This window comes from Pelophylax lessonae (assembly GCF_965119305.1).
Source record: "Pelophylax lessonae genome assembly, chromosome: 5".
NCBI lineage: Eukaryota > Metazoa > Chordata > Amphibia > Anura > Ranidae > Pelophylax > Pelophylax lessonae.
Genome location: NC_138772.1, coordinates 447853600 through 447873909, shown reverse-complemented (window position 1 = coordinate 447873909; position 20310 = coordinate 447853600). Strand labels below are relative to the sequence as shown.

The following is a 20310-nucleotide window of genomic DNA, read 5'->3' as shown; positions in this document are numbered from 1 at the left end:
TCAGGTTTGGAATAAGTATGTAGAGGTTATTAGTGGTTGAGGCTTAGTTTAGGGGTTAGGTTAGCATTAAGATGGTTGGGGGGGGGGTTGGTTGGAATGTCATTCCAGATTGTAGATTTAGGCCAGTGACAGTCTGCTAGAACAGGTAAGATCTGTGACAGCGGCTTCCTGCACTGCTCTGCTTGAGGAGACTATATCTGTATTATACATCACTGTCCCCTATACTCTGCCCTCCTACCCTGCTTACTGTGTCCTCTTACCTTCTTGTACTGTACCCTCCTGCCCCTCTGTACTATGTCCTCTTACCCCCCATACTGTGCTTTACTGCCCCCTGTACTGTGCCCTCCTTCTTCCAATATGGTGTCCTCCTGACCCCTGACGGGACGCTCCTTCCTTCCTGTACTGTTCCCTTCTTCCCCTCTGTACTGTGCACTACTTTCTCCCATACTCTGCCCTCTTCCCCCCTTGTACTGTGCACTCCTGTCCCTCCTGTGCTGCCCCCCACCCCCAGTACTGTGCCCCCTAGTCCTAATGTACTGTGCCCTCCTGCCCCCTCCTGTACTGTGGCCTCCTACCCCCTGTACTGTGCCCTCCTGCCTTGTCTGTGCTGTGAGCTCTTGCCCCCCCCCCCCGTACTGTGCTCTCCTGCCCCCCCCACACCTGTACTGTGCACTCCTGATCTCCCCTGTACTATGCCTTCCTGACCGTCTCCCCCCCCCCCCCCCCCGTACTGTATCCCCTCCCCAAAAAGAAAAAAGAAAAACCTTTGTGTCTTTGACTTATGACACTTATGACATTGACATTTTTTTTAATAAATATAGTGCATGTTTAATTCTATCAACTATTTATACTTTAATTCCTGAGAGTGGGTGTGTGCATTCGGGGAGGCTGGTAGGGGCCCCAATGCATTCATATAGGCCCATTACTTTGATAGGCACCCTCACTGGCCAAAAGGAATGTGCAGGAGGCAAAAAAGGGCAGGGAAGCTTTAGCAAAACAAGGAGGTACAGAAGCTTTGCTGGTCAGAAATGCCAGGCATTTGGCTGTGTGTGCAAACATTTTTGTGGATTTGTGAAGGCATCTTTAGATACCTGCTTGTTATGAATGCAATCGTTTTTTTTTTTTTTTTTAGACAGAGTCTTACTTAAGATTTACATTAAGTTTTAAGGTGGAAGGGGGGGTTAAGTGTTAAAAGGGTTGCTCACTCTGCAAAAAAATAAATTAATAAAAGTCAGCAGCTACAAATCCTGTAGCTGCTGTCCTTCAATAAAAGGACACTTACCTGGCCAGAGATGTTGTGCTGTCCTCTGGGCTAGTTCTTCACTAACCTTTGGGTTCCCGACACTGGAATCATAACTGTGGGCAGCTGGCTGTGCTGCTTGCGGCTTCACAGCCAGCTGCCCACTGCGCATGCGTGAACCGTGCTGCACTTTATGAATGGCCTTGCAGTCTTCTATGACCTGACATATGCCAGAAGGAGGGAGGGGGAGAGAACTTCAATTCAGAAATGGGCAATGGCTGGGCCATGGGAGCCTATAGATCAGCCTTTCTCAACATTTTTAACACAGAGGAACCCTTGAAATAATTTTCAGGTCTCAGGGAACCCCTGCTAAAAATGAGTATATTTACAACTCATGATACATTAGTATTGTGATGTATATAGTCAGTGGGATGAATGCTCCTTACACTTTTGGACACTGGGAAGAATTACCTCCTTCCAGATAGCTAAAAAAGATCAATGGTGTCAGGGGGAACTTATCTGAGAGGCAGAAATTGCCCATTGCTCAAGGAACCCCTAGTAACCTCAGGAGGAACCTTAGGGTTCCACAGAACCCAGGTTGGAAAAAACTGCTATAGATGATGTTATGTCTTCATTGGATTCACAGCTGTAGTCAAGCATTCCCTTACACAAGGGAGCTGGATCTCCAGGATTACATGACCAGACCAGATTAGTACACACATCTTTTTTAAACAGGGTATGCAGGATAGAAAGGAGGTGGGAAACATTATTAAGAATAGTTCGTATTAGCCTTTATTACTATTTTAAGTGTTAAGGGCTCATGGTTAGGTTGCATGTAACATTTACAGGTACAAAAGTGTGAGGTGTTAGGGCGTGGTTTTGTGTAGGAGATACTTTATTATGGAAGCACTGGGGAGCTATTGGATGTATATTAGCTCTTTGTTGCTGGAGCTTTGTGTTGAAAACTACCAGTGCTAGACTCTCAGCACCAAGAATAAGTGTACTGAACTTTAGTGATTGAAGGGGACCATAATATTAAGGAAGGTGATATTTCACTAGAAGGTGTACCAGCAAAGGGGTCTGAAGGGTTCTATTTGCAAAGAGCAATTGAAGAAACCTTTAAATATTTGATATATTAGTTAGAATTGAATTGTTCCTATCACTGAGTTCACTAAACCGAATTCTATAATATGCAATACTATATTATCTTTCATTTTCCTCTTATGAAGATCTCTACTTTCATTCATTATATTACAGGTGGGAGGAGGCGCTTGTAACATTTTCGGATACTTCTAGCTACAAGTGCCCTTTAGTTGAAATGGTTTATCACCTTCCAGAAAGCTTTAAAGTAAGTATTGTTTGTATTTTAGTTTAGAAGACTTTATTCAAATTGGTTGGCAGTGGCAATGATCAATTCTGTAGAAATCTGAACGTCCCCTGGTGTGTTATACCTATAGCTTTACAATTCAGCAATGCTTGAGCTCCCTGCTGATTGGAGAGCTCTATCTATGACTCACCAGGGGAGATGGCAGACCTCTGCAGGGAGACAACTGCTTCCACCTAGAGCAAGGGTCCTTCTCTATAGCATGCTGGCAAGATCAGGCTTTTCCGCTAAGGCTGTGCCTGCCTTCTAAAAGAAACCAAACTATAGGACTTTGTATAATTTATTTTATTTATTGCATCTGAAATATATTTAGGTGATTTACACTAAAACTTCAGTTGGATATTAACCACTTCTGGACCGGAAGATTTTCCCCTTAATGACCGGGCCATTTTTTGCAATTCCGCACTGCGTTATTTTAACTGACAATTGCGAGGTCGTGCGATGCTGTACCCAAATAAAACTGATGTCCTTTTTTCCCCACAAATAGGGCTTTCTTTTGGTGGTATTTGATTACCTCTGCTATATATATTACTTTCTGCTATATAACATTCCCAATAAAAAATGTTTAATCATTTTAGGCCAATTTGTATTCTGCTACACATTGTTGGTAAAAAAATTTGCAATAAATGGAAATTGATTGGTTTGTGCAAAAGTTATTGCGTCTACAAACTAGAGGAAAGATTTATGTAGTTTCTTACTTATTTTTATTTTTTTTACTAGTAATCAGCAATTTTTAGCGGCACTGCGACATTGCGGTGAACAGATCAGACACCTAACTGACATTTTTGACAGTTTTGGGGGGACCAGTGACATTACTACAGTAATCAGGGCTACAAATATGCACTTTTACTGTACTAATGACACTGGTAGGGAATAGGTTAACACCAGGGGCAATCAAATGGTTAAATGTGTCCCTAGGGGGTGCTTTATAACTGTGTGGGGGGTGGGCTTGCTGCATGAGCACAGAGATCTGTGTTCCTAAATAAGAGGAACACAGGATCCCTGTGTTAATTACTGACAGAACAGCGGTCTGCCGTGTTTACAAGGGCAGACCGCCGTTTTGTCTCCACAGGGAGCGATCGCAGGTGCCCAGCGGCAATCGCGGGCTCCGGACCCGCTGATTGGCTTCCTCTGTGGCAAATGGACGCACGTGCCCCCACTAGCAGTCCCACAAAGCGATGTACAGTTACATCATTTCGCGGGACAGAGCCGACCTGCCGCAGTATATGTACTGCTGGCGGTCGGCAAGTGGTTAAGCTTTTTTCACTGCATAGTGCAATGCATATGTAGAAGGACATGTGATTTTCAGATGTTTCCATTGTGCTAGACATAACAGACAAATGCAAGTTTATAACCTCTGCAGTGCTGCTTTTAGGGTTCAAATGTAGTTGAGGCTCAGGCAGCCCCAGACTACCAGGATGCTCCTGTCCTAATGCAAACAACATTTCTGTGAGAAAGATCACAGCTCTAGGCTGATGGCATTAATGGATTACAGAATTATTAAAATGATCCTGCACAGTTTGGGCAAAACTATAAAATAATATCTGTATATACTAGTGAAGTACTGTATATATCTTCCCATCCTATGGAATTCACTACACCAGCCTGTCCGACTATCTCCTAATCTGTCCACTTTTAGACGATCCCTGAAAACCTTTCTCTTTAGAGAAGCCTATCCGGCCCCCACTTAACAATTGTACTTTTATTTTCTCCATCAGTTCCATCTTCCACAGCTATTACCTTTTGTATCACTTGACCCTCCCTACTAGATTGTACGCTGTAATGAGTAGGGCCCTTTGGTTCCTCCTGTATTAAATTATATTGTAACTGTACTGTCTGTCCTCATGTTGTTAAGCACTGTGCAAACTGCTGGCGCTATATAAATCCAGTATATTAATAATAATAAAAAGTAATCTATTCATTTGTTTACTTTTCAGTTTCTCTTAGACAGATGTATGACCGAATCATCTGGAGACAAGAATAGTCCAAATTTCTTTGTAAGTTACATAATACTGTATATGACACTGTACCATATCCCTTGATAGTTTGTAATATTTAAATTTCATTATTTATTTTTTATTAGATTGAATACAACTTCCGATATCTACAATGTCCCCTGCAGTTCAAGAAGGCAAGCGAGAGGACAAAAAGTGTTGTATATGAGCCTCTGACCACGTTAAATGTAAGCTGTTGTGTTGATGCACTATAATAGCAAATTACATATATTAACATTGCAGGGTCTGAACATGATATCTGGATCTATAAAACTACTAGGAAAAGAGTGCTTAGTACAGGAGAGATATATAGGCAGAATTGGGATTGGTGTCAGGGGAGGGCTAGACATAGACCAGATGTTCACCGAACAGCCATAACTTTATGATTAGTGACAAGTTAAGTAGATAACATTGATTATTTTATTACAATGGCATCTGAAGGTTGTGGGATATATTAGGCAGCAAGTAAACATGCTGTCTCTGAAGTTGATGTGTTGAAAACAGAGAAAATAGACAGTTTGTTGTGTATGGGGCTGCACAGTCACAGACCAGTCAGGATGTCAATGGTGAACTGTATCCACAACCAAAAGTGCGTACAATGGGCACACGAGCAACAAAACTGGACAACGGAGCAATGGAAGTAGGTGGCCTGGCCTGATGAATAATGTTTTCTTTTACATTATGTGAATGGTTGGGTGCATGTGCATCGCTTACCTGGGGAACCAGAATGCACTATGAGAAGAAGGCAAGCCGGCAGAGGCCGTGTGATGCTTTGGGCAATGTTCTACTGGGAAATCTTGGGTCCCGCCATTCATGTGGATAATACTTAACATGTACCACCTACCGAAATATTGTTGCTTACCAAGAACACCTCTCCATGGAAATGGTATTCCCTGATGGCAGTGGACTTTTTCAGCAGGATAATGCGCCCTGAAAAAATGGAAAAACAAGTCTGGTTCATGGAGGCCCCACCTCATAACTTACAGAACTTAAAGAATCTGCTACTGATGGTTTGGTTCCAGATACCACAGCATATCTTTAGAGGCCTAGTGGAGTCCATGGCTCAACGGGTCAAGTCTGTTTTGATGACAAAAGGGGAAACAACTCAATATTATGTGGGTGGTCATAATGCTATGGCTGATCAGTGTATAATGCAAGTGTTATGAGTGCTGGGTGAACTGTCTCTATTCAGTTAATAAATTCAGTCCATTTAATAAAAGTCCATTAAATGTGGTAAGACTTTATTTCTTGGATGAATTGAAATTATGCCATGGCAGCCTATTATCTGATATGCACACATCCTCTTACAGAAACCCGTGTTACGAGAAATGTGCAGGCTGCAATTCCTGACCTCCTCTAGTGCTAGTTTCCCGGCTCCTGTCCTAATTAGTATATTTTAGTACCTTATAAGATGTAAGTAATGGCAGCATCATTATTTCTCTTATTACAGAATTACATTAATGCATTGTTTCTATGCACTTGCAAAAATCATCATTAGCAATAGTAGTATACTAAAAAAAAAGCCAAAAGCTCTCAGCAAGTGAACACCATCGTAATTCTAGAATAAAACAGTTAAATCACATATAGAATTGGTTGCTATTGGTAAAAGCATTATATTACTACTCAACATTTATACAGAGCTATAGTATACATACCCCTTATGCTCGGTTCACATTTATGCGATGCGGGAAGGCTGCGAATTCGCAGCCTGTTCCCGCATCGCACACGCACCCCCGGCAGTTCACACTGCCATTTGCAATACGCTGGGGGTGTCAATGTAATCTTAACGACACCCCCAGTTTGATCGCATAACGCAGTGCGATCGTGCAGTTCGCACAGGATGGGATCGCACAAGTGTGAACCGCTGTGCGATCCGATCCTGATGCGGCTGCAAAAATGCCTCCTGTGCATGTTTGCTCCGGGTGCGATGCGAATTTAGCCATACAAACTGTATGGCTAAACTCGCACCGCACAGCTGATCGCATTTAATGTCGGAGCAGTGCGCTCCGACATTACATGCGAACCCGGCACTCGCACAAATGTGAACCGGGGCTGAAAGTGACACTAAACTAACATTTTTAAAATAAACTAAATAAATCTAATTTATATATACTGTATATAAGTCGAATTTCCATTCTATCTCTCTCTTTTGCTTTGATTTATATCTCAAATACAAACGTTTTTTCTGCTATTCTCAGACGTTCTGTTCTAGGGTGGCTAGGTTTGTTCTCCTTGCCCTCTTTGCGTATGTAAACATGGGTAGAGGAAAAAGCAAGCGGGGTAACTCTATCCAGGGGTCTAGTGGGATCAATAGCGATGTATAATCAGCCAATGAGATGATAGTGGGAAGCTGATACAAATCATAAAAGTGCAACATAAAAATCATACATATACATGAAAAGATTAAAAAAATATTCAAGTCCTTAATATTGAGCAGAAGTCCCAAAATTAGTCAATGTGCTGTTTAGGGTAGATGTATGAAGACTGCAATAAGGGCTGGCTCTGAGACACAGGGAAGTCAGTTCTGTGGATAAGAGCAGATAAGGAGACACACAGAGCGCCTCTAAGTGCAGTATTGGTTTATTCAAAAGGGAGCACACAATATAAGTAACTCACATTAGGAAAAGGTCACAGGCTTAAAGATACTCCAGTGGTCCATGGAGGTAGGCTGTAAAGTCCAAGTGTCCTGGGGAGAAAGATGGTGGCAGCCGAAGAGATGGAGCCGGAAGACAGAAAGGCCAGCCTGGCGTCTTCCAGGTTCAGCTGATGTCCGGGAACCAGACTGGAATGCAGCGTACACTGTGTGACGTCACCGGAGCTAGGAAATGACACGACGCGTTTCAGAACATGCGCCAAGCTCACAATGGGAATGCGCGCTCTTTTTTCAAGTGTAGGATCAATCCTGCTCACCTTTGGGATGTAGTACACATCTACCTGTAGACCTATCCAGCTCTGTGGAAATTGTAGTTCATATAGAGCAGGGCATGTGACCAGAAATAATGGCTTGCTTGCTCTACAATAGTAGCATTGAGGTACATCAGTGGTGCATAGGGAGCTTGCACAGGGAAAAAAATAAGCCCGAAAACAGGAGATGGCGTGCTTGATATTTTAGAAACAATTGAGGGCACATAAGTTAGGTTTTATGTGACTTTAAAGACAAACAGTTGTGGAAAAAAATCCTGATAGAGTGATAGCGATCTATGGTTAACACTAGCTGCTGCTTAAGGTAACTTAATTATTGGAGGTCTAGTGAATTTTTAGGGTAAAAACTGCATGTAAAATTGTAAATGGATAAAAGAGATGAAAAAATACTTGGATTCGCTAAAAACAAACCATGATCATATCTTACAAGAGACCTGCAGGTCAATATCCAAAATGAATTAATGAAGAGGCAGTATGCCTGCATTTGCTTTTGGTGCTTTTCTATCTGGATTTAACATTCAGTATCTATTCCTGGCCTACAATAATCTCAAAAGCCCCCCTGTTGTCCATATACATGGCACCATGAATGCTATTAGCCATTATAAGCTGTGCAATCTGATCCAACAATGGACACAGAATCAATAGAGGTACTGGAAACTGATGTATATGTTCACGGCAGTGCCTTCTATAGACACATAATACATGAGCCAGCAGGGGATTTTTCATGGGAGGGTCTTTCAACATAACTTTGTGCATTGCATTGCATTTCTGAATGTTATTACTCGTAGATATGTTTATGTACCTCCTGATCAATTACTTACTTTTATGATTTAGTTACTTATTAAATAATGTATTTTTTATTAGTTGCATTTATATATTAATTTAGATAGTTCATATGCTCTAATTTGTGTACAGTGCTGTACAGTTATAGTTAGTTTAGATCTAAATATTATAATATCTTGCAGACTTTTTCTTCAACTTATATTGCGTGTATTCAATAGTGTTAAACAAATCTTTCAATTGAACACAGCACTGACCTTAGACCTTATCCTTCACATCTGATGTTTCCAGAAGTGGCTAGGTGGACACCAGTCTGTAAAACAATGAATGAAAGCAAACCTGTCATTTGTCTTCAGAGCTGGAAAGTTGATATCTACAAGGGTACTCAGAATTTTGGGCTTAGGGGAACATCTACTTAAAGCGGAGTTCCGGCCTCGGAAACATTTTTTAGATAGAAATAGGACAGTCAGGGCTAGTGCATTTCATAATGGATAGCCTCTGAACTGTCCCACGTTGCACTTACCTTTTAGAAGAAATACTTACCTTGAAAATGTCTTGTCCAGCGCTGCCATCTCAGGTGTGGGCAGCTGAAGCCAGCGCGCCCTCTTCGGTGTCCTCTTCCGTGTCCTCTTTGGTCCCAGAATGCCCTGCACCGGCCCCACTCGTCACTTCCGGGGCAGGCGCGTCATCCCTGCACAGCTTCTGGGCATGCCCAGAAGCTGTTTAGCAGGGAATGACACGCCTGCACCGGAACTGACAAGCGGGGGCCGGTGCAGGTGCATTGATTCCTGGGAGCGATGACGTTCAGCTCCCAGGAGTCAATGCAAGCAGGAAGAGACGGTGTGGGCCGAGGCTGCAGAGGGAGGAAGTGGAAGAAAGGTAAGTATATTTTCTTCAATAACAAGGTAAGTGACCAAAAAAAAAATCGGGACTATCCATTTCTTTTTCAGGTGATTGTCAGCAAGCGGATGGCCCAAAGTGGTTTTTGAGGCCGGAACTCTGCTTTAAAGGACCATTGTTAACTTCTCTAAGTTTTATCTAAATAAAAGCTTTATCTAAATGGCAAGGGTTATTGGCACACAATATACTGTATGTTGCAATTGTACTTTTCTTTTTTTTTTCAAATTCTTTTTTCAAGAAAAGCAGTCTTCAATGTATCAAGGCAATAAAAGAACATACACCATACAATCTAATATACATCAGTTATCAGCTGACAGTCATAAAAAACTGCCCAAAATAGCAAAGATATAACAGGTATCCCAAGGGAACCCAAGCTACTTTTCCACTTTCCATTTTTTATGCTGTTTTTTTTTTTTTTTTTTTTTTTTTATAGGCCATGGTGCAACACAACCGTGTCGAACTCCTTTCCCATCCAGTTTGTAAAGAATATTTAACTATGAAATGGTAAGTATAATACAGGTAATATAGTAATGGTTGTTTTATGAAACTATATCATATAAATGATGGAGCATTCAAAAAAACAGATCAGTAGCACACATAGATATGATAAAATCTTTGTTTGTAATAGATAATTAATGTGTTTCCTGGCTTTTTTTTCATACCTCCTCCTTATTCAGGGATAAATGGTTAAAACAAAACAGTGCACAATCATCAGAACATGCATGTTTTGATGAAAGGTTGACTTTAACCACTTCTAGACCGGAAGGATTTGCCCCCTTAATGACCAGGCCATTTTTTGTGAATCGGCACTGTGTTATTTTAACGGAAAATTTCGCGGTCATGCGGCGCTGCACCCAAATAAAATTGATGTCCTTTTTTTCCCACAAATAGTGCTTTCTTTTGGTGGTATTTGATCACTCATCACTTCATTTTTTTTTTTTTTTTTTTGAGCTATAAACAAAAAAAGAGCGACAATTCTAAAAAAAAAAAAATAGTTTTCACATTCTGCTATATAACATTCCCAAAAAAAATTAAAACATCAAAATTTTCATCATTTTAGGCCAATTTGTATTCTGCTACACATGTTGGGTAACAAAAAATCACAATAAGCGTATTTTGATTGGTTTGGCGCAAAAGTTATCACATCTACAAGCTAGGGTAAAGATTTATATCATTTTTATTTATTTTTTAGTAGTAATAGCGGCGATTCTTATCCAGACTACGACATTGCGGCGGACAGATCGGACTCCTAACTGATATTTTTGACTCTTTTGGGGGGACCAGTGACATTACTACAGTAATCAGTGCTAAAAATATGCACTGTTACTGTAATAATGACACTGGCAGGGAAGGGTTTAACCTAGTGGGTGATCAAGGGGTAAATGTAAGCCTAGGGGAGTGTTTCTAACTGTATGGGGGATGGGCTTTTAAAATGATCACAGAGACCTGTGATCCTATATAGAAGGATCACAGGCGCTCTGTGATCATTCCAGAGAGAAGAACGGTCAGCTGTGTTTCCAACAGCTGCCCATCCTTCACTCTCAGCAGGGAGCGATCGCAGGCGCCGGCCCCATGCATCAGCATCCCTGCTGCAGAGTGGGGGGGGGGTAGTACTACGTTGGTTCACGCAGGAGGGGCTGCCTGCCACAGTAAAACTGCAGTGGGTGGTAACTGTATATCCAAAGTCAATTTTTTTAACTTTGAAAAGAGTTGGGAATGTTTAAAGTCTTTGCCAGGTTTGTTTTTTTGTTTTCTTTGTCCCTTTGGGGAGATTTCCCTTTGCTTTCTGTCCTAAAGCTAAATGCATGGCAGTTCCTGTTCATGATAAGTAAATTTTTTGATTGATTTTCCATGAATGGGGCTTGTTGAAAATCTCCACTCGATCAGTGCATATAGCCAATGGGCTGCAGTGCAGATCAGTGTGTTCGGACTGTGGGGGAATATAAAGACACAGTGGGAAGGATTTATTTTTTACCCCCACTCGATCCTATTGGCACAGGCCAAGCAGTTCTAGTCAATTTGTATTATAACTCCGCTCATTATTTTTTTACTTTTTGTGTTTTAGGAGGGCCTATGGATTTAAGGCACATCTAATTAACCTTTCAATCTACTCACTGGGACTTATTCCCCTCACTCTGCTCATAATGAGCGCTTCGGTACCTCGGAACCCTTCAAATAACTCGACTCTAAATTCAACTTCAAATTCAGAACCTGAACCATTACAACTCGAGGTATTTCATGGCTTTAAACGAACAATATAAATATAATGAATTGCTTAGCTAGGGCCTTACACTATATTGTTTATAACACCTGCATTGGATTTTGATACTTTTCAACTATTTATGACTTTTCGCTACATACCAATTCTCATGTTATGGAAAATAACCAAACACTAGACATCAAAGTTGAAATGACTTTATTATAGGAATAACAAGATTTGTTCTTTCTTGGAACTTATAAAAAGAAAATACATGCAGAGGCAGCATTTAAATGTAAAAGGAAACTCCAGCCAAAAATGAATTTTTTTCCTATTAAAAGTATGTGTAAATATCTTTATCTTTGTCATTTTCTGGCTAGGTGCTTGTGTAGCTTAGTAAATCTTATCTAAACTAGACAATCAGCTTCTTCCTATTCTTCACCGACAAAGCTATCTCCCTGAATTTGCTAAGCTTACTTTCACTTCCTGAAAAGGTTGTCAATCTTTCTTAGACAGGGATGCCTAGACCTGCCCAGCCCCGCCCCATCCCTCCTATCTTTCACAGAACATGATCTCCTCCTGACTTCATGACCTCATTTAGGCTATCAGAGAGAGAGAGAGAGAGAGGGAGAGGGAGAGGGAGAGGGAGAGGGAGAGAGAGAGGGGTCACGTGACCAGCGCAATATATGAAAAAAATAAGATACAAAGGAAAATTTTTGAAAGTTTAGAAGGATACAGATCGATTTCTGTTGCTCATTACATGTGAGTAATGAGTTTTAGGCTCAGTTTCCACTAGGGTGACTTTTGACACAAAGTCGCATGACAAGTCACCACCCATTTATTTCAATGGCACCTGTTCCCATCTATGTGACTTTGAAAATCAGCGACTTTGAAAAGGTACCTGCACTACTTTATTGCAACTTTTGATGCAACTTGATCCAGAGAGTGTAAAGTTGGATCAAAGCTGCACTCAAAGTCGCACTCTAAATCCCACAACTCAAGAGTCGCACTAGTGAAAATGCAGCCAATAGGCTACAGTGTGACTTTGGAGTGCAACTTTGATCCAACTCTACACTCTCTGGATCAAAGTTGCATCAAAAGTTGCAACAAAGTAGTGCAGATACCTTTTCAACGTAGCTGATTTTCAAAGTCACATCGATTAGAACGGGTGCCATTGAAATCAACAGGCTGTGACTTGACATGCGACTTTGTGTGTCCAAAGTTGCATGACAAGTTGCACTAGTGGAAACGTAGACTTGGTGTGGTTGCCTGTACTATGATCATTGTAGATGGTGAGCTGAGACCCCCGAGTACTTCCAGCTACACTGAGATCCCCCCTCCCCCCTTGTGTCTAGCTTCCTTCTCCTATGGTAGTCTTTATTCAAAGCCCAGCACAGCTGAACTGTATATGTGCTCTGAAGGTCTGGCATACAGGGCATACAGGGCTCCCATGCGCATGTGCCGGAATGACGCCATTGTGGCCCTTGCCCCTCAAACAGACAGAGGAAGATGCAAGCCCTGTGAGCGGTGACAGTACACCACTGGAGGACTTGAGGACTTTGCTCTTAGGTATGTTTTTCATATAGTGCTAGTATGTGATGCATACTAGCACATTATGCCTTTGCCTTGCAGGGGATTTTTTTTTTTTTTTTAAATGTTACAGTTTACTACCGTGGACAACAGCAATGAAGGCATTCCAACTTCACCCATACCAGTAGAGAGCAGAGCTGAGTCACAAGTTGAGATTGGTAATTGGCGGGAAAGAAGGCACCAAATCACAAACATAATCATGGTCAGAAATGAGCAGAGGTTGTCAACGTGCAGTCAACGAGGTACAGAAATGGTAGGCAGAATCTTGGTCAAGAGTCTAGGCCAAGGTCGGTAATAAAGGTAGCCAGCAGACATAAATGAGCAGAGGTAGTCCAGAAGCAAGTCAGATGAAATCCGGCTCAATATCAGAGTCAAACAGGATTCAGGATCAAAGATGACAGGGATACAGTCTGGAAGACCATCCAGCAATGATCCCATGCATGCCCCAGGTTTAAATAGTCTACTAAGCACCAGAATCTGTGATAGATGTGCCTATGCATCCATGTGAACACCGTTGTGTGCACATTCTCATGCATCTGTGCATGAGCACGTTCTCTCTGATGGTTTATAAGAGGTTTCTGACTCCATGTCATGCTGACAACCAAACTTGGCTCTTCTTAATAATAAATATAGCAATATAGCTTGGACATGTTTCTGCTGTGCACATGTTTCTGCTGTGCAGTTATCTGTACCTGCTTGCCTCATTGATCCTCTACCAGCAGATATGCCAGTTTATTTTAAAATGACAAGAATGAGCCTAATTTATCACATCTTTGGATGTTGTTCTCCTCTCCATCACTTTTCTGCTTATCTGAAAGTACAAATATATGGAGAACTATAAATCATGGTAAAACAAATTTTACATGTATTGAGTATATCAATTAAGTATCTAAGGGTATTTAGTAAGCAAGTTTTAATAAAATATATTTTGGAATTTCGGACTGATCAAACATATGCCATAACAGCATTAGCCAGCCTATAGTCATTATATATGTCATATTTACTAAATCTGCAACCATGATGCTGTATTAGTAGCATTTTATCATTTCTGTTATGTATTAATACTTATTTATTTTATAAAAAAAATGGAGTAGAAAAGAATTCATTCTGTGATTATTTTTATTATTTGCTGGCTTTTTGTTACTGTGCTACTGTGTTACTTGTTATTTTTGTATACCTGCACTTCATTACTACATGCAGAAACCCTAGTTCAGTGATGGCGAACCCATGGCACACGTGCCACAGCTGGCACGCAGAACCCTCTCTGTGGGCACGCAAGCTATAGTCTTAAGAGCAGCTCCGGGCACACACAGGCTCCTCACACTTCACTAGGGTGACAAAGCGTCCAGGCACTGTCCCAGCACTGCCTGCCCCCTCCATATTACACACAGCACTTTGCCTCAGCGCACAACTCTTTGGAGAATATTCTGCAGGACTGCCTCACGGCCCGGCAGAAGGGCAGCCAATTACCTCCCTCTGCCAGGGAATGTACAGCCAATCGACTGGCGTGGGAGGAGAAGTGGGTGTTTGTTTGCCTGGGGGTTGCCTTTGTGCAGCTGCTTTGTTCCATTTGGGGGAAAGTTCAGAGATGAGGTTCGGAGCTGCCAATGATAAGCCGTGCCACGTGACCCTGTTCTGCGCTATGGTGATAGATGGAGAGGTGTGTGTGGGCAGAGGGAGCATGACGGGCTGTAACAATACAAACTTCTACCAGGAATTCTAAGGTCTCTGTTACAGGGAGACTTCACAAAACATCTTTATTACTGTAGATGGCAATTACACTGTAATTATTGCAATTGTGGCACCACTGTCCTACCGCAGCAGAGGGGGTGTTGAGCTGCAGAGGGGGGACCAGATGTGCGATGTGCTGCATGACAATGTTCTGCATGGCGATGGATGTTGGCACTTTGAAATAAATATGTTGGTTTTGTGTTGCAGTTTGGACACTTGGGCTCAAAAAGGTTCGCCATCACTGCCCTAGTTAAATAAGGGATTTTCATGAATTATGGAATTCCACAGGAATTTTTGATGCCACTTATCTTTGTAGAAGTTGTGTTGTGAGTTGTAATTGCTACTTTCTCTGTGCTTTTTTGCAGGATTGCTATTTCACACGCATTTGTATGAGCATTGTAATGTTTATGAGCGTTTTTGGGATGTTAAAGGAGATTATACAGATGTGCCAGCAGGTAAATAATAATATTAGAAGCAGTAGATGTAATGAAAGACAAAATGTTTCTGTTTTAGAGATTCCTGCTCTTTATCCTACTGTATCCGACACCCGTTGCCTAGACAGGAAAAAAAGGTTATTCTTTCAGTGGAGTCACAGACAATATTGAAAACCTGACAAAAGTGCTAACCCTTTCCCAAACTATCCAAAACTAAAGAAAAAACGTTTTAATAAAAAACAGTGCTTTATCAAAACAGTGATCCCACAAAAATAAAGAACATAACATGTACCTTAGAAGCAAACTAACTTGTTTTGTAAAGGCCTTCTGTACATAATATAGTGCACATAAACTAAAAGTTTTATCAATTTAGGTATTTCCTCCAAGCACTGGACATCACCTCCGTGCAGCACACTTAGAAATCTGTGGGTCATATCACACATGATGTAAATAAAAGTACGGCCACCAGATGTCTCTCTCCTTCTCTAGGGTCCAGCTTCTAAATCCATCCGTGTGCCAGGTCACTTGAAGAAGTATTGTAGAAAAGAGCATATCCATAGCATATACAGAAAAGGTGATTTCCATAGTATAGTAGTTATAACAAGATCATACATATAAGGATATAAGGATATGCTTGCATGAAATGAATGTGTAGCAGTTCCAATAACCAGTGAAACAAATAAAGGTGCATAAATCTTCCTGACAATCCACTTCACCACTGTGAAGCACTACACACACAAATGGACTCTCACCAGATACTAAAACCCTTGGATCTCAATGGATCTCAATCATATCAGAATTGATGCAATGAATCATGGCCACCAGGCACCACTCTCTTCCCTTCAGGGCCATTCTCTAAGTCTCCTCTAGCACCTCCAGGAACATCATAGGAAACACCTGTTAAGGAACAGGCACACATCTGTGTAGCTGAGCAAATAATGAAATTAGACTTTCATAAAATAAAAAAAAATGTCCTCTATCCAAAACAAAAAAAAGAGTTTAACTTGGAATTGTGATGCCACCTATGATGCCTGTTGCTTAGGTGAATAATGGAAAAAATGATCACAACACCAAGGTTAGCTGGTAAATGTATGATGGTGCCATCCACCAGTTCATGGCAGCTCCTTTCATGAACTGGGAGCAAGCATATAAAGTGCCTGAAAGCCTGACAGAGCGTGTAATCCTTACCTGATGTAGTCAAATCATAAAAAAGATTTTGGGTATACATACACTCTATGCTTAAAGTGGTTCTAAAGGCTCAAGGATTTTTACCTTAATGTATTGTATGCAATAGGTTAAAAAACTTTCTGGGTGCAGCCCCCTCTTATATTTAACTGAGCCCTATCTCGATCCAGCGATGTATATGAGAGCAGAGACTCTCCCGGGTCTCTCTCTCCTTATTGGCTCACACAACAGCGAGAGCTAATGAGGACAGAGTAATAGGTGGGGCCGAAGGTGCATTCTGTGTGTGAATGGACAATGTCCATTCACCAGAGAGTGGCTCAGGAGTGAGTCTGCTTAAATGCCCCAATAGCAAGAAGCTTGCTATTGGGGCACTCAGCAGGGGGGAGGAGCCAGGACCACTGGTGGGGGACCCAAAAGGGAGAGTATTGCACAGAGCAGGTAAATATAACCTGTTTGTTATTTTTTTTTAATTATTTCTTTTAATATCACTTTAATGTGATTGTAAACCTACTTTTTTTTTTTATTTAAAATAAAAAACATGTCATACTTACCTGCTCTGTGCAATGGTTTTTCACAGAGCAGCATCGATCCTTCTGGGGTCGCCACTGGTTCTCCTGGCTCCGCCTGTTTGGCAAGTGCCTCCAAAGGAAGTGGTTTCTTATGGGAACATTTGTGCAAGATCGATCCCAAGCTACACTGCCTGCATCTATAGACACAGACAGCGCTACTCGACCCTGCCCCCCCCCCCCACTCCCTCGTCACAGAATTTGATTAACAGCAAAGGCTCCCACTGCTATTAATCTGTTCTGTGAGGAGGGAGAGAGAGGAGAACTCTTGTGTACAGGGCAGTCTTGAGATCACGCTCAGGTAAGTATAAGGACTGGCTGGGAGGATCCTGAACATAGAGGTTTTTTTTTTTAAGTGGTGCTCTTCTTGTTCGCACCTTCACCCCCTCCACTACCACATTTGGTACTTATTGGGGGGAAGCGGAAACTTGGTTTTGACAGGTACCCACTTCCACTTCCTGGTAAGGTTGCATGGTGATCTACCTCATTTACAGCCCCTCCTCCCCTCCCCCCCCCACCCCGTTGCCTCTGGGACACACAGAGGTCCCAAAAGATGGCAGGGCCATTCAGAAAGTGCAGCGCAACTTGTGCAGGCGCAGTAAGAAACGGGTTGTGAAGTCACAAAGCTTCACTACCTGTTTGCCTTACTACAGATGCTGGCGTCTGCACCCAGAGCTGATGGACGAATTGGCTAGGGGTGCCAACATCACAGAATACCTGGACAGGTAAGTGTCCTTATATTAAAAGTCAGCAGCTCCAGTATTTGTAGCTTCTGACTTTTAATTTTTTACAGCCTGGCGCTCCTCTTTAAGGTAAAAAAAAAACGTACACCTATAAAACCACTTTTAGCCTATACACCCAGGTCAATACCTCATGCATTAAAAGTTTTCTTTATGGGAAAAGTTGAATCTCAGATCCACACTGCTGTTACATTTACCCATACTGTGAGTTCCCCACTGCCCTATCTGGGTTAAATGCTCATTTGGCTAGGAAATAATAAGTACAAATATTTACCTTATTTCTTTTACCTTATTCTACTGGCAGCCGGTGCTTTCCTCTGCTGTCCAACGCTCTGGAATTCAGGCGAGCCTTAGTCACCATCATGTACAATGCATGACTGCTGGTCCTGCATTGTAAGTGATGATAACAAAGAGCAGCAACCAGTAGTAGGGTGAGAGGCTTAGAGATATCAGTCTCACAGAGAGGAGGATTCCTGAGAAAACAAAATAAGGCAGAATTACAGCCTAAGACCTTAAATTCTCCCCTGCAATCATTAATGTGAGCGGAGTTCAGCCTTATGTGTCAAAATGAAAAAATCCCAGTTTTTCTACCTGAATTCTGCAGTTTTGGGTCCTGTCACATGACTTCAATTCCTCTTCCTGCTGAGTCCAAAAGCAGCAAGTGGGTGTGGTTACTGAAAGCCAGTGACATCACTTCCAGGGAGGGACACTGTTCCTGTGTAGCCAGTGGGTGTATACAGAATGGGAGGAGCTGATCATAGGTTCCCACCCAGTGTTCTCTCATTAGTAAGGATGCATTGTACATCCTAATTCATGAGAAAATGAAGAAATAACTAACACAGGACACAGGGGAGGGGAACTGTCAGAGTAGCTGGAAGTGCTCTGGGGCCTCAGCTCACAGTCTACAATAATCATAGTACAGGCGAGGCAACCACACTAAGACTATGTTTTCACTAGTGCGACTTTTCAAGCGACTTTGGACACACAAAGTAGCATGACAAGTCACAGCCCATTGATTTTAATGGCACCTGTTCTCATCTATGCGACTTTGAAAATCAGCTACTTTGAAAAGGTACCTGCACTGCTTCGACGCGACTTTGATCCAGAGAGTGTAAAGTTGGATCAAAGCTGCACTAAGTCGCAACAAGTTGCACTTTAAAGTCACACTCTAGCCTAGTGGCCATGTTTAAACTACTGCAACTCTGAAGTTGTGCGACTTTGAGTGCAGATTTGATCCAACTTTACACTTTCTGGATCAAAGTCACATCATAGTAGTGCAGGCACCTTTCAAAGTCACTGATTTTCAAAGTCACATAGATGGGAAAGGGTGCCATTGAAATCAATCGGATGTGACTTGTCATGCGACTTTATGTGTCCAAAGTCGCAGAACAAGTCGCAGTAGTGGAAATGGAGCCTAAAACTCATTATTCACATGTAATGAGCAATAGTAATCCATATGTATCCTTCTAAGCTTTCAAAAATATTCCTTTGTGCCTTATTCCTTTAATATATTGTGCCCATTTCCCCTCTCCCCCTCTCTCTCCGGAAAAGCTGCTAGCCTAAATGAGGCTAAGAAGACAGGATGAGATCATTTTCTGTAAAGGATAGGAGGGATGGAGGCGGGGCTGGGTGGGGCTGGGCAGGTCTAGGCATGCCTGTCTAAGAAAGACTGACAACCTTTTCAGGAAGTGAAAGACAGCTTAGCAAATTCAGATAAAGGGAGATAGCGTTGTCGGTGAAGAACAGGAAGAAGCTGTTTGTCTAGTTTAGATAAAACGTTCTAAGCTACACAAGCAGCTAGCCAGAAATGAATAATATCAAAGATAAATATATTTAACATTCTATTAATAGGAAAAATTTAATTTTTGACTGGAGTTTCTCTTACGTTTTTCACCCTATTCCCAAACTCTCTAGGCAAACGAACATTTAACCCATGACCCCCCCCCCCCCCCCCCTCAACCTTTGTTCTTGCTCAATTATTTTTTAATAAAATTTCAGTACAAATGCAAAAGAAAGAAGAAGACAATAAGGCCTCAAGACATGTTCTTGAATAACAAAAATACAGAATTTACTACAGTACGCAGTGTATCATGGCTACAAAATACAAATCAAATTAGTTAAAGTGGCAAACCCATGACTGTTCAGGCTAGGGGGAGAATAAAAAAGGAAATCTTCCATGATGAAAGCTGTAACAATCAGCAGAGCAATAGAACAAAATAAGCTGACAGGATTTGTAGCAGGATCAACAGGTATTGTCTTTCCTTTTTGAACAGATATAACAAAAAAAAAAAAAAATCAATGGTATATGTAACAGAAAAAGAGAGAAAATAAGAGAAGTTCATTGTTAAAGGATAAGTCCAGGCAAAACCCAAGTAGCACTAAACCTGCTCTGTGCCACATTTTAAACCTAATCTATCTAACCCTGTAAAGCAAAAATCGCTATACTTACCTTTTCTGCACCCGATTAGGTCCGGTCTCCAGTGACAGAAGCTGTGTGCAGGAGAGGACCGACAACAGTTGAGAAATGAAAGGGAAGTGACGTCACCCATAGACATACTATGGGGGTTAGAATGTGGCACAGAGCAGGTTTAGTTCGTTAGGTTTTGCCTGGACTTATCCTTTAGGTTTATTAACACTTTAGCTACCC

At 41.7% G+C, this 20310-nt stretch overlaps 1 protein-coding gene across 1 annotated transcript in view; it reads left to right on the top strand.

Annotated features, from left to right (window-relative positions):
• The window catches only part of TRPA1 (transient receptor potential cation channel subfamily A member 1), a 140461-nt gene that overhangs the window by 94480 nt on the left and 25671 nt on the right, over positions 1–20310 (top strand). Inside the window, exons 15-20 of the mRNA XM_082259330.1 lie at positions 2498–2588; positions 4562–4621; positions 4708–4806; positions 9654–9724; positions 11286–11451; positions 15104–15193. Of these exons, the coding sequence (XP_082115456.1) occupies positions 2498–2588; positions 4562–4621; positions 4708–4806; positions 9654–9724; positions 11286–11451; positions 15104–15193 (577 nt within the window). The remainder of the gene's footprint in view (positions 1–2497; positions 2589–4561; positions 4622–4707; positions 4807–9653; positions 9725–11285; positions 11452–15103; positions 15194–20310) is intronic.